General features: G+C 38.5%; 1 protein-coding gene across 1 annotated transcript in view; it reads left to right on the forward strand.

The window, feature by feature from the left end:
- Positions 1-14,775, forward strand: part of LOC128687000 (serine-rich adhesin for platelets-like) — a 42,503-nt gene that overhangs the window by 8,104 nt on the left and 19,624 nt on the right. The window contains exons 2-3 of the mRNA XM_070082106.1: positions 4,971-5,064; positions 14,249-14,312. Coding sequence (XP_069938207.1) covers positions 4,990-5,064; positions 14,249-14,312 — 139 coding nt within the window. The 5' untranslated portion in view covers positions 4,971-4,989. The remainder of the gene's footprint in view (positions 1-4,970; positions 5,065-14,248; positions 14,313-14,775) is intronic.

Here is a 14,775-nt window from a genome sequence, read left to right on the forward strand (position 1 = left end):
AGGCATTGTACTTCCCATTTCCAGGACTCAAGTCCGACTATGTAAAAATAACCGGTTTCCCTGAATCCCTTCACTAAATATTACCCTGCTCACACTCCAACAGATCGTCAGGTCCCAAGTATCATTCGTCTCCATTCACTCCTATCTAATACGCTCACGCACGCTTGCTGGAAGTCAAAGCCCCTTGCCCACAAAACCTCCTTTACCCCCTCTCTCCAACCCTTTCGAGGACGACCCCTACCTCGCCTTCCTTCCCCTATACTGCTTTCCATGTCATTCTACTTTGATCCATTCTCTCTAAATGACCAAACCACCTCAACAGCCCCTCTTCTGCCCTCTGACTAATACTTTTATTAACTCCACATATTTTCCTAATTTCCACACTCCGAATTTTCTGCATAATATTTACAGCACACATTGCCCTTAGACAGGACATCTCCACTGCCTCCAACCGTCTCCTCGCTGCTGCATTTACTACCCAAGCTTCACACCCATATAAGAGTGTTGGTACTACTATACTTTCATACATTCCCTTCTTTGCCTCCATAGACAATGTTTTTTGACTCCACATATACCTCAATGCACCACTCACCTTTTTTCCCTCATCAATTCTATGATTAACCTCATCCTCCATAAATCCATCCGCCGACACGTCAACTCCCAAGTATCTGAAAACATTCACTTCTTCCATACTCCTCCTCCCAAATTTGATATCCAATTTTTCTTTATCTAAATCATTTGATACCCTCATCACCTTACTCTTTTCTATGTTCACTTTCAACTTTCTACCTTTACACACATTCCCAAACTCATCCACTAACCTTTGCAATTTTTCTTTAGAATCTCCCATAAGCACAGTATCATCAGCAAAAAGTAACTGTGTCAATTCCCATTTTGAATTTGATTCCCCATAATTTAATCCCACCTCTCTCCCGAACACCCTAGCATTTACTTCTTTTACAACCCCATCTATAAATATATTAAACAACCATGGTGACACTAAAATGGTATAAAATACCGACAGGTTGTTAAGTAAGACAAATATGCAACAGTTAGGCATCTCCATTTCGAAACGCCTCGCCCACACAGCAGGCTTCTTCAGTCGAGTACAGAAAAGTACAGAAAAGTTGATAGAAGCAGAAGAGACTTGAAGACGATGTAATCAGTCCATCACCCTTAAAGTTTTGAGGTGGTCAGTCCCTCAGTCTGGAGAAGAGCATTGTTTCATTGTCTGAAACATTGTTTCAGACTATGAAACAATGCTCTTCTCCAGACTGAGGGACTGACCACCTCAAAACTTTAAGGGTGATGGACTGATTACATCGTCTTCAAGTCTCTTCTGCTTCTATCAACTTTTCTGTACTCGACTGAAGAAGCCTGCTGTGTGGGCGAGGCGTTTCGAAATGGAGATGCCTGTTGCATATGAGTCTTACCTAACAACCATGGTGACATTACACATCCCTGTCTAAGACCTACTTTTACCGGGAAGTAGTCCCCCTCTCTTCTACACACCCTAACCTGAGCCTCACTATCCTCATAAAAACTCTTTACAGCATTTAGTAACTTACCACCTATTCCATATACTTGCAACATCTGCCACATTGCTCCCCTATCCACTATCATATGCCTTTTCTAAATCCATAAATGCAATAAGAACTTCCCTACCTTTATCTAAATACTGTTCACATATATGCTTCAATGTAAACACTTGATCAACACATCCCCTACCCACTCTGAAACCTCCTTGCTCTTCCGAAATCCTACATTCTGTCTTACCTCTAATTCTTTCAATTATAACCCTACCGTACACTTTTCCTGGTATACTCAATAAACTTATTCCTCTACAATTTTTACAATCTCTTTTGTCCCCTTTCCTTTTATATAAAGGGACTATACATGCTCTCTGCCAATCTCTAGGTACCTTCCCCTCTTTCATACATTTATTAAACAAAAGTACCAACCACTCCAACACTATATCCCCCCCTGCTTTTAACATTTCTGTCATGATCCCATCAGTTCCAGCTGCTTTACCCCCTTTCATTCTACGTAATGCCTCGCGTACCTCCCCCACACTTACATTCTGCTCTTCTTCACTCCTAAAAGATGGTATACCTCCCTGACCAGTGCATGAAATTACCGCCTCCCTTTCTTCTTCAACATTTAAAAGTTCCTCAAAATATTCTCGCCATCTACCTAATACCTCCCTCTCCCCATCTACTAACTCCCCTACTCTGTTTTTAACTGACAAATCCATACTTTCCCTAGGCTTTCTTAACTTGTTTAACTCACTCCAAAAATTTTTCTCATTTTCATTAAAATTTCTTGACAGTGCCTCTCCCACTCTATCATCTGCTCTCCTTTTGCACTCTCTCACCACTCTCTTCACCTTTCTTTTACATATTTGCCATAACACCTTTCTTTTACTTTCCATATACTCCATATACTATATATATATATATATATATATATATATATATATATATATATATATATATATATATATATATATATATATATATTATATATATATATATATTATATATATATATATATATATATATATATATATATATATATATATATATATAATTATATATATATATATATATATATTATATAAACGCCGGACTAGTCACAACGTGAATCTGTTACAGTTATCACGTTTCACTCATTCCTAAATTTCTGCCTTTTACGGCTAAATAATGACATCGTTTGTATGTGAGAGAGCAAGTGTTTCGTAATTTATTCTAGATTTTTAATTCATGTATTTTCCTTCATTTCAATGAATATATTGTCGATAATTTAAAATTTTATATTATGTTATTTAATATCGGTGTAATGTGGGATCTCTTTCATACGTAGTTTAAATTATAGACTAAGAACTGGTATTACACCCGAACTCATTTTAAATCCCAGACGAAAGTTTACTTCCACGTTTAAGATGCGAAGTAAAACAGTGTACTGACTCACAGTTAAATTTTTACTAAATGAACAGGAGCAACAGGGGCAAGAAAACAGTTTTCTAACCTCATTACATGCTGCTCCAACATCATTTATTCCTCATAGAGAAACAAGATCGAGTAGAAATGATCGGAAATGGATGAACAGGAGACTCAAACATCATTTAGGATAGAAGGAAGGAATATATAGACGTATGAAAGAGGTGAGGCTCATCTCATAAATCAATATATTCACATTATTAGAATGATAAAAAAGGTATAGAATAAGCTAAACGAGACAGAGATCAAAATTTCTATGGATTCGTTAACTAAATCTAAAGGTTTTTCCCAGGAACTTAGAACAAAGGCCAGAGGAAAGTTAAGTCCACTTAAGGCTAACTCTTGGCAGCTTATTGACAACGAGAAAAAAATGTGCTCGATTTTTAACAATTATTTCCTCTCGGTCCTCAATGAAGAAAAACACACAAACAATATCCCAGTAATTAATTATTATAGTGGGTCTCAGGAAAATATATGTAATATCGCAGTCACTAAGGATATGGAAATCAAACAATTATACTGTTATTCTCTGTAATTTTCGACCAGTTTGTGTTGGAAGTAACCTAAGTCTCAGGACCATAACATTTTCAAGTGTCTTTTTAAACCAAACCTAAATTTATCTAATATGAATCTATTATTTCGAGTTCTTGGTGGGACATCCTCAGTTCCCTATTTATATCTCCTTTATTAATTCCATTTATACACTTCAGTCCTGTCTTCCCTTCATTCTACGTCATTAGTAGAGAATGCAGTTTCAAGACTCAGCTTATCTTCACATTAGAGATTTCTTATAGTGGATTAATTTTTGTCATTCTTTTCTTTGTGTTCTCCAATAAATTGATATTCATTCTGTAGTATGGAGATCAGAACTGTGCTGCATAATTCAGGTGAGGTCTTACTAATGATGGTAGCAGTAATGCTATACAATACTGACACGATGATGAACAAGACTCATGTTCAACACCTGAGTACTCAAATTAGACAAATGCACCAATTGAGAATCTTTATTTTGTAGACATTTCTTCAACCAGTAGCTTTATCAACATAACGACAAAAAAAACCAGAAGACTGAAGAGGCAGAAAATGAGATAATCAGTCCCTCAGCCTAGCAATATGTATTTATGAAAATTATGGGTGGTTCGTTGGAGGGTGGCCCCCAGCACGGGACTTGGGCTTCTTGTTGGTAAAGGGGCACAGCTTCACTTCAGGGTGTTGAGGTGGGAAAAGATGACACTGTCGTCCTTTTCTTGAGGGGCCCACTAATGGACAAGCAGAGGGCAGGAGACGATGCGATACGTAGTTATCAAAATGATAACTACGTATCGCATCGTCTTTAGCAGAGCGTTGGGCAGCAGCGTCTCGACGTCGTTCATGACCACATACACGAGGTCTATCTGGTTATGAGCTGGACTATAAAAAAAATGCTCCATAAGTGGAATACAAGAGACAATGAAAGAAGTATCAGTTGAATCACAATCAAAGAAACTTTATTTGAATCAATACAAGCGAATTTATTATACAGGCATATAACTTAGTATACTGTATATATATATACACAAAATGTGTAAATGCATTTCTTTGGAAACATCAGCCAATCGATTGTTGTTATTGCCATACTTATTTTAAATTCACCAAAAACTTAAAGTGAAGATCTGTACCTTTTTATGCAAAACTTAAAAATTTGTAGACAAGTGTTACCTAGCACCAAGGCTAAGGATCTGATTACTTAAAGCTACCTTTGCCCTTTCTGTCTCTCTCTCTTTCGCAAGATTTATAGCACCAAATGATTTGTAACAAATGGTAGGTTAAGTTGCATTAACCTGTTATGTGGCATATTGCCAATCTCTGGCATCTTGTTCAGTATGAAAATAGATTTTTGAGCTACTGGGAGTTTATTCAACCTGGATGTAAAAGCTCAAGCATCAATAAACTTATTAGCGAGATCAAATTCTATCGTTTCTTACTCTTCAGGTGGAGGCGGAACAGCACCATGCTTGTGATGAAGGCGTTCCACCTTCCAGCCTTCGGAGTCGTCGTTCCCTTTCTGCTGCAGCTCCTACAAGAGGTCAGTCTTTGTAGTTTACATTTGTCACATTTAACTCGAATATATGTGTGTGTGTGTGATATTATATATATATATATATATATATATATATATATATATATATATATATATATATATATATATATATATATATATATATATATATGTCGTGCCGAATAGGCAGAACTTGCGATCTTGGCTTAAATAGCAACGCTCATCTTGCCATATAGGACAAGTGAAAATTTGTGTATGCAGTAATTTCGCGAAAATCATTCTGAACCTAACGAAAAAAATATATTTCACTGTGTTTGTTTAGTATTAAATTATTATTATTATTATTATTAAAGATTAGCCAGTATTCTCCTGGCCCGGACCTTTTCCAAGTGGTGGCCCGGCCTTGGCTCCCTGTCTAGGGAGTGTCTGAGACCTAAGTCTGCCATGGGAGGAGGCACAAGTACCTCCTCATCTTTGGGACCAACTGTCCCCAGGCCCAGCCACAAGCTAGGCCTCTCTGGTCTGTCATCCCCGCCACAAGGAGGCTAATGGGAATGACAGTCTTGTGAGCTGCAAGCTCTGGCTCAGGGACCTACCCTGCCCTAGAAGGGCTGGGCATGGTGTCGATCATTAAATTATTGAAAACAAATCTAAAATATGTTTAGTTGGGTTAGGCTAAAATAAATTGCGATTGTTATAATAAGGTTAGGTAAGTTTTCTAAGTTCCTTTTGGTGCAAAATTGTAAATTTTTACATCAAGATTAATGAAAAAAAAATATATCTTTAAACGTATAAGAGAAAATTTTAGAAAAGATTTAATTTTAAATGAGTTCTTGCTAATTGAAAAGTTTTACATATTCGGCACGACATACACACATATATATATATATATATATATATATATATATATATATATATATATATATATATATATATATATATATATATTTATTTATTAACACACTGGCCGATTCCCACCAATGCAGGGTGGCCCGAAAAAGAAAAACTTTCACCATCATTCACTCCATCACTGTCTTGCCAGAAGGGTGCTTTGCACTACAGTTTTTAAACTGCAACATTAACACCCGTCCTTCAGAGTGCAGACACTGTACTTCCCATCTCCAGGACTCAAGTCCGGCCTGCCGGTTTCCCTGAATCCCTTCATAAATGTTACTTTGCTCACACTCCAACAGCACTTCAAGTATTAAAAACCATTTGTCTCCATTCACTCCTATCAAACACGCAAACGCATGCCCGCTGGAAGTCCAAGCCCCTCGCACACAAAACCTCCTTTACCCCCTCCCGCCAACCTTTCCTAGGCCGACCTCTACCCCCGCCTTCCTTCCGCTACAGACTGATACACTCTTGAAGTCATTCCGTTTCGCTCCATTCTCTCTACATGTCCGAACCAAATCAACAACCCTTCCTCAGCCCTCTGGACAACAGTTTTGGTAATCCCGCACCTCCTCCTAACTTCCAAACTACGAATTCTCTTCATTGTATCCACACCACACATTGCCCTCAGACATGACATCTCCACTGCCTCCAGCCTTCTCCTCGCTGCAACATTCATCACCCATGCTTCACACCCATATAAGAGCGTTGGTAAAACTATACTCTCATACATTCCCCTCTTTGCCTCCAAGGACAAAGTTCTTTGTCTCCACAGACTCCTAAGTGCACCGCTCACCCTTTTCCCCTCATCAATTCTATGATTCACCTCATCTTTCATAGACCCATCTGCTGACACGTCCACTCCCAAATATTTGAATACATTGACCTCCTCCATACTCTCTCTCTCCAATCTGATACCCAATCTTTTATCACCTAATCTTTTTGTTATCCTCATGACCTTACTCTTTCCTGTATTCACTTTTAATTTTCTTCTTTTGCATACCCTACCAAATTCATCCATCAACCTCTGCAACTTCTCTTCAGAATCTCCCAAGAGCACAGTGCCATCAGCAAAGAGCAACTGTGACAACTCCCACTTTATGTGTGATTCTTTATCTTTTAACTCCACGCCTCTTGCCAAGATCCTCGCATTTACTTCTCTTACAACCCCATCTATAAATATATTAAACAAACACGGTGACATCACACATCCTTGTCTAAGGCCTGCTTTTACTGGGAAATAATCTCCCTCTTTGCTACATACTCCAACTTGAGCCTCACTATCCTCGTAAAAACTCTTTACTGCTTTCAGTAACCTACCTCCTACACGATACACCTGCAACATCTGCCACATTGCCTCCCTATCCACCCTGTCATACGCCTTTTCCAAATCCATAAATGCCACAAAAACCTCTTTAGCCTTATCTAAATACTGTTCACTTATATGTTTCATTGTAAACACCTGGTCCACACACCCCCTACCTTTCCTAAAGCCTCCTTGTTCATCTGCTATCCTATTCTCCGTCTTACTCTTAATTCTTTCAATAATAACTCTACCATACACTTTACCAGGTATACTCAGACTTATCCCCCTATAATTTTTGCACTCTCTTTTGTCCCCTTTGCCTTTATACAAAGGAACTATGCATGCTCTCTGCCAATCCCTAGGTACCTTACCCTCTTCCATACATTTATTAAATAATTGCACCAACCACTCCAAAACTATATCCCCACCTGCTTTTAACATTTCTATCTTATATATATATATATATATATATATATATATATATATATATATATATATATATATATATATATATATATATATATATATATATATATATATATATAATGTCGTGTCGAATAGGTAAAAGTGGCCAATTAGCAAAAACTCATTTTAAATTAAGTCCTTTCTAAAATTTTATCTTATACGTTTAAAGATATATTTTTTTTAATTTATGTTAATGTAAAGAATAATAATTTTGTATCAAAATAACCTTAGAGCGGAGAGAGTTGTTAAGATCAGAAAGGCCGGAAATGTAGGTAAGGCAGAGGACAGGAGAGTTCACAGGAGTATAGAGTTTGGGAGAGAAGAAAGTCCGTTTAGCACTTGAGAAGGTAGAGTCTAAGAAATGGGAAGGGTAGCCAAGACAGGAAAATGAATTATGAAGAGTGGAAATTTCTGACTCAAGGAACTGAACAACTCTCAACAACTATATTCGTTCCTTAGACATCAAACTTACTTTTCGCTAGACTAACACTCTTCGCACTAACCTAGTTCATACCTCTTTTCCCTCTATAGATGCTCCTGGTGTCTACTCTATTTCTTGTTCCTCCTGTCCTCTTCAGTACTTTGGAGAAACTGGCCGATCTCTTTCAGACTTAGAGAGCACAAAAGTAGCGGTAGGTTTGGCGACACCAACAATGCTCTTCTCTTTCACGTCAGAGATCACAGTCATCCTATTGACTGGTCTTCTGCTGTAACTGTCTACCCTACTTCTAACTTTCACAGTCGCCGTTTGGTTGCATCCTCTCTTATACACAACATTTCTTGTATGAATCTTAGTCCTGGCTTTGTATCTGTAGATCCCACTACACTGTAAAATTCTCCAAACTTCAGAACACCCGTAAATCAACCTGATTCTTTTCTTTCCCTTCTCCCTCTTCCTCTTTCCTCTTTTTCCTTTGGGGTTTCTTTCTTCTGCCTTGAGTATTTGTTTTTATTATTTTTCCCCTCTGTGTTCTTGCTCCTACCCTCTGTGGGCCCCTAGCTCCCTTGCAGTGCTCCTCTTTCTTAGTACTTGACTGACTCCACTACTACAACTACTACCTCTCTTGCTCCCGTCGATGTCTGCTGGCGTATGTATACTCCCTTCTTCTCTCCTTTTTGTTAGTGTATCTTTGTAAATGGTCCAAGTCGGATCGAAATCTCGTCGTAAGCTCCTCTCCTCTATGTGCGGGATATTTGTGTGTAGAATATAGGGGGTGGTTGGAGAAGACAATATTTACACAGCTCCAGGGAGAACCTTGAGTTTTCCCTGAAGTAAGTTTATTCTTTTCTCTGAGGATGAAGGTCCCCAGTCCAGTTCCAGAGGTGGTACCTCCCAATATTTTATAATTTAAATATATATATATATATATATATATATATATATATATATATATATATATATATATATATATATATATATATATATATATATATATATATATATTTCTTAAGACATACCAAATTTGCGGTTCGCAGTTCTTAGACCAAGAGGCAATTTCTAACCTAAGATACACAAAGAATTTTATGAACTCTGCACGTTTCGTGACTAGAGGTATTTTTTTTGGGGGGGGGAGGGGCTAAGGAAAATAAAACTTTGAAACTAGAAATTTAATTGTAGTGTTCTACTTTAACGAAATGATATCCGCAAATGAAATTCTTTTCAATTATGGTGTTGAGAATGCGTTTAGCAGTTGTAATACCATTAAGATATTTGTAAAAAGGTCCTCAGAAGATGCCCAAATGAATTCTGGCGTTTAGAAGATTCTCTACACAAGTGTTATACTGGGGAAACCAATGATTTTCAACGTCATCTATGTCAGTTTAGATACTCAGTAGGAACTATGAAAAATGGAAGGTAATGAACCAATCATATTATCTGTGTCAGAGCTGGAGGCAAAGATGCTGGCAGGCGTAGGATTGAGGACCTGAGTAGCAGGTATAGTTCAGCTTCAGATATAATTAAGGAGGGCGCCCTATGATATGTGGCATTTTGCCGAGGTGAGGAGTTGGAAATGAATGGTTGTCCAGGACAATTTGTTGTTAATTGATGGCTGAACAAACCCTGTAAAGACATTTCAATACCGTACATAAACAACTAGAACCTTTTTCTATGGCAGAAGTGACAAGTATGCCATGGAAGGAGTTCATTTATCTAGGGTTGGGGTGAGGGGACTCGTTAGATCAGTGAAGGTAACTGTTAGAGCTTGAAACTTCAGATAGTTAGAGGTATGGGTTTTGTGGGAATACAGTGAAATAAGGTATGACAAAAGTAGGCAGTGTGAATTATTAGCGAAGTAATATTGTGGGTTTTGAAGCTTCCTGTTGTAGGCAAAATGAGTTAGGATTATTGGTTAATACTGGAAATTTAGGTGCATAAGGTGGTAATGGCTGCACTAGAGAGAGTGTAGGAACGGGTATGAGCAGTGAGAAGAAACTGTTCGTAGTGCTAGAAACAAGATAGAGTTGAAATTAGTCGCATGAGCGGGTAACATCGATGCATTTACAACAACTGAGACTTGGTTTACTTTGTAGAATCGGGACGTGTTTGCTGAATGCCACATTCAAGATTTTAAGTTGTTCCACGTTTATAGAAATAATGGGAAAGTAGGAGGGGTGGCACTATATGTCCACGAAAACTTGAATTGCTGCATAAAAGTGAGTAGAAAGACATAAGGAACACGTAAAGACTGTCTGGGTATACTTTTCAGAGGCAAAAGAAAAATCGATTTTAGGCGTGATATACCGCCCTCAAAACTTAGACAGGGACCAAGACAGACTACATTGGGAGGAAACTGTGAAGACTTCAACGTAGCAATTTACACGAAAAGCCTGCATATAGAGAGAAACTTATGACGACGTTTCGGTCCGACATGGACCATTTACTAGTCACACTAACACAAGAGAGAGAAGAGCCAGTATATATAGGAGAGGGTGACAGGGACAGGACAAAGAGAGGAAGAAAAAAGAGTGGTAATGCTGGCGGTGGTAGTGGTAGCAGAAGGTAGTGGGATTAGTTTTAGTGGAACAAGAGATAGAAAGGGGAGTGAAGGGAGGCAATAGCACTGATAGTAGCAATAGCAGTATGGGAGTGATATATGTAGTATTAATAAAAGTTGGGTAAGTCTAAGGACAGGAAAAAGGAGCACCTCAAGAGATCTAAGGGATCGTAAGGGGTAGAACCAAAACCACAAGGGAAGGGGGGGGGAAACTGAAGGAAAGAATTTACTTAGGCATTATCAATACCACTACTACTTTTTGTTTCCTCTCTCTGTCCCGTCCCTGTGCCCCTCTCTCTGGTGTTAATGTGACTTGTAAATGGCCCAAGACGGACCGAAATATCGTCATAAATTTCTTTGTGTGCGGATTATTTGTTTATTGTTCCAGTGACTTTATTTTGCCTTGTTGTTCTTCGTAGTAATTCTAGTAGATTTTAAACTTCTAATTACTATACACGCTACCCAAAAAAACATTTATTCCTTTTAGGGAAATAAGATCAAATAAAAATGATCCGAAACTATTGTACAGGAGACCCCTTAACCTACATTTTCTTGTAAGACGTAGAACGAGGGGAGATATGATTGAAGTGTAAAAGTGGATGAGTATAAATAAAGATGTTAATAAGGTTCTTAGGATATCCTTTAAAAAAAATTGGAATAATGGATTTAAATTGTTAGAGTTTAGGTTTAGAAAGGATGTAGAAAAGGACTGGTATGGAAACAGAGTAGCCGATGAGTGGAATGATCTGCCTAGTAGGGTAACTTAAAAAATAGGTTGGATAAATACATGAATGAGAGGGGTTGAATTTAAATGAGATTTGCTCAACATGAGATAAAAGTTTTACCAAAGCATTCCTTGGGTAGACTAGAGAATGAAATGGACAGATATATTTGTTAGAGACTGAGTTTGAGAAAGATCTACCTTGTATGGGCCGGTAGGCCTCCTGCAGTATTCCGCAATTCGTATGTTCTTCATTGACTGCTCTGCAGTTTGCCATGAAAGCTCAAAGGATGGATGGAGGAAATATATCTTAAATAAACAAAAATTTCCAGGGGAAAGATTCCACGGCTGCAGATGGACCCTAACAGTTCAGCCTTCCTCTCCGGCAGTTCTAAATCTCTGATAAAGTCTTTAAATTCATTCTTAAATATCATGTGCAGTTTAAAAAAATATTCAGGGATTTGTGAAGTTAAGACTCAGGTTTCGCAAGTTCCGACATCCTCTTCATCCTCTGAATCGAGGGAGAATGAGTTTCTGTGCTCAGGACGTCCTTTTCTTCGACGTAAGGCACAGGTCGTAGAGCAAAGGATATATCAGGATATTATACAGTCTAATTTTTCGTCTTGCAAATGCCTCTCCTGACTGGAGACATTATGAAGAAGTACAACTGCATGATGCCTCCATCTCCGCACATCATTGCCTCTGCAAAAGGCATAAATTTCCTTTTCCATTACAAGAACGAGTAACGGTTTGTTGCACAAACATTAGCCGTATCTCTAATCTTGCAGCGAAAATAAAGGTGACAGGCTTTTCTAAAATGTTAAAGCACGCTTTTGTGATGCAAGTCAGGAATACTCTACAAACAAACTGTTCACGCAGATATTGAGGCATCTTTGTCCAAATATAGCTGAAAAAAGTCAATGTTAACAGCAAACACTAAAATTAGTTTGATACGTGTACACTGTATACCTTACGGGAATGAACTGATGTAATCCACTGACTAGAGTAATACCTGAATCTCTCTTTCTGTCATTAGAGTTGCCAAAAAAAAAGCGTAAATGAAAGTAAACTGCACAATTAATGGTCCATCTAGCTCATGCCCGTCCCCATGCCCCCTCCAAAAGAAGAGAAGAAACATGACAAAAAAGAGCTACTGGTGAGAAACAAATCTACATTCATTTTTTAAAACAGTATTTCACTGTGGGGTGAATCAAGAGCGTTGCTCCTATACACTTTATTTACCTTCGTCCTTTCTCAGGTAGAGGATAACAGCAACCGACCTCAGTCCAAATCTACATACCTGGAGAATTGGAGTTTACCTGGAGAGGGTTTCGGGGGTCAACGCCCCCGTGGCCCGGTTTGAGACCTGGACTCATGGTGGATCAGGGTCTGATCAACCAGGCTGTTACTGCTGGCCGCACACAAGCTGACGTACGAACCACAGCCCGGTTGGTCAGGTACTGACTTTAGGTGCCTGTCCAGTGTCTTCTTGAAGACAGCCAGGGTTCTATTGGTAATCCCCCTTTTGTATGCTGGGAGGCAACTGAACAGTCTTGGGGCCCGGACACTTATTGTGTTGTCTCTCAGTGTACTCGTGGCACCCCTGCTTTTCATCGGGAGAATGTTGCATCTCCTGCCAAGTCTTTTGGTTTCATATGGAGTGATTTCGTGTGCAGGTTTGGTACACAATCCCTCCAGGACCTTCCAAGTGTATATTATCATATCTCTCTCTCGCCTGCGCTCGAGGGAATACAGATCAAGGACTTTCAACCGTTCCCAGTAGTTTAGGTGCCTTATTGCACTTGTGTGTGCCGTGAAAGTTCTTTGTACACTCTCCAGGTCTGCAATGTCGCCAGCCTTGAAGGGGGCCGTTGGTGCGCAGCAGTATTCCAGCCTAGAGAGCACATGCGATTGGAAGAGAATCATCATGGGCTTGGCGTCCCTAGTTTTGAAGGTTCTCATTATCCAGCCTATCATTTTCCTAGCGGATGAAGTAGATACACTGTTGTGGTTTTTGAAGGCTAGATCCTCTGACATTATCACTCCCAGGTCCTTCACATTACTTTTCCGCTCTATTGTATGGTTAGAATTTGTGGTATACCCTGATACATTTGTAATTTCTTCAAGTTTTTCATATCTGAGTAGCTGAAATTTCTCCTCGTTGAACTTCATATTGTTTTGAGTGGCCCATTCGAAGATTTGGTTGATGTCTGCTTGGAGTCTCGCAGTGTCTTCGATGGAGGTCACTGCCATGGTGATCCGGGTGTCATCCGCAAAGGAAGACACGGAGCTATGGCTTACATGTCTATGTCAGAAATGAGGAGGAATAATAGAATGGGATCGAGTACTGTGCCTTGTGGAACAGAGCTTTTTACCGTGGCTGCCTGGGACTTTACTCTGTTTACTATTACTCTGTGTTTTATTTGTCAGGAAGTTGTAAATCCATCTACCAACTTTTCCCGTTATTCCTTTATCCCGCATTTTATGTGCTATTGGACCATGGTCACACTTGTCGAAAGCTTTTGTAAAGTCTGTGTATACTACATCTGTATTTTGTTTATCCTCTACAGCATCCAGGACCTTGTCATAGTGGTCCAGTAGCTGGGACAGGCAGGAGCGACCTGCTCTAAACCCGTGTTGCCCTGGGTTGTGTAGAGGCCATTGCAATTTTAAGCACCATTTCCGAATCCAGTAACGCACAATTAGTAAAGAATTACAAGTTTTATTTCTGTAGCACCTTGGCTGTTGAACTGTGTTATGTACGTATATTCTCAATACAATTTTTGTTCATTAAATAAAATGTATCTCTATCTCTTATTTTATCTGCAGCCCTGCCAAGCGACCCAGGCAGAATGGGAACCTCTACTTTTGAAGTTTCCTGTACATTTGTACGGTAAGTATACACAACTTCAACAGTACAGTAGTGCTTTATCTAACGCACCAACAACAATCATCAGTAATCAATCAAGATAGTAAGTAATGTAAATTGCATTTCATGACTAATGAGAAATATTCGATAATTCAGATTAACACAAACACATTTAACCATTTTCCAATCGCTAACAATTAACCATTAATCATATTTCTTTCAGATAAAATATAAATACCGTATATATAGAAACCAATGGGAACGAATCTTCAAAATCATTATTTAATAAGAACAGAGCTTATACATACCTTACCGTTATTAAAAAAAATCTATATACCTGTCTTTTCAACAATGAGAGAGTAATTTTCCAATGAGATAACTTTAATAAGTTTAAGATATAACGGTCTTCTCTAAGTTAAAAACCTGATTTTGTTGTACAATAATATAGATCTATATATATATGAAATAAATTATGTTAATTGCATTC

Source organism: Cherax quadricarinatus, chromosome 7, assembly GCF_038502225.1.
Source record: "Cherax quadricarinatus isolate ZL_2023a chromosome 7, ASM3850222v1, whole genome shotgun sequence".
Taxonomy (NCBI): domain Eukaryota; kingdom Metazoa; phylum Arthropoda; class Malacostraca; order Decapoda; family Parastacidae; genus Cherax; species Cherax quadricarinatus.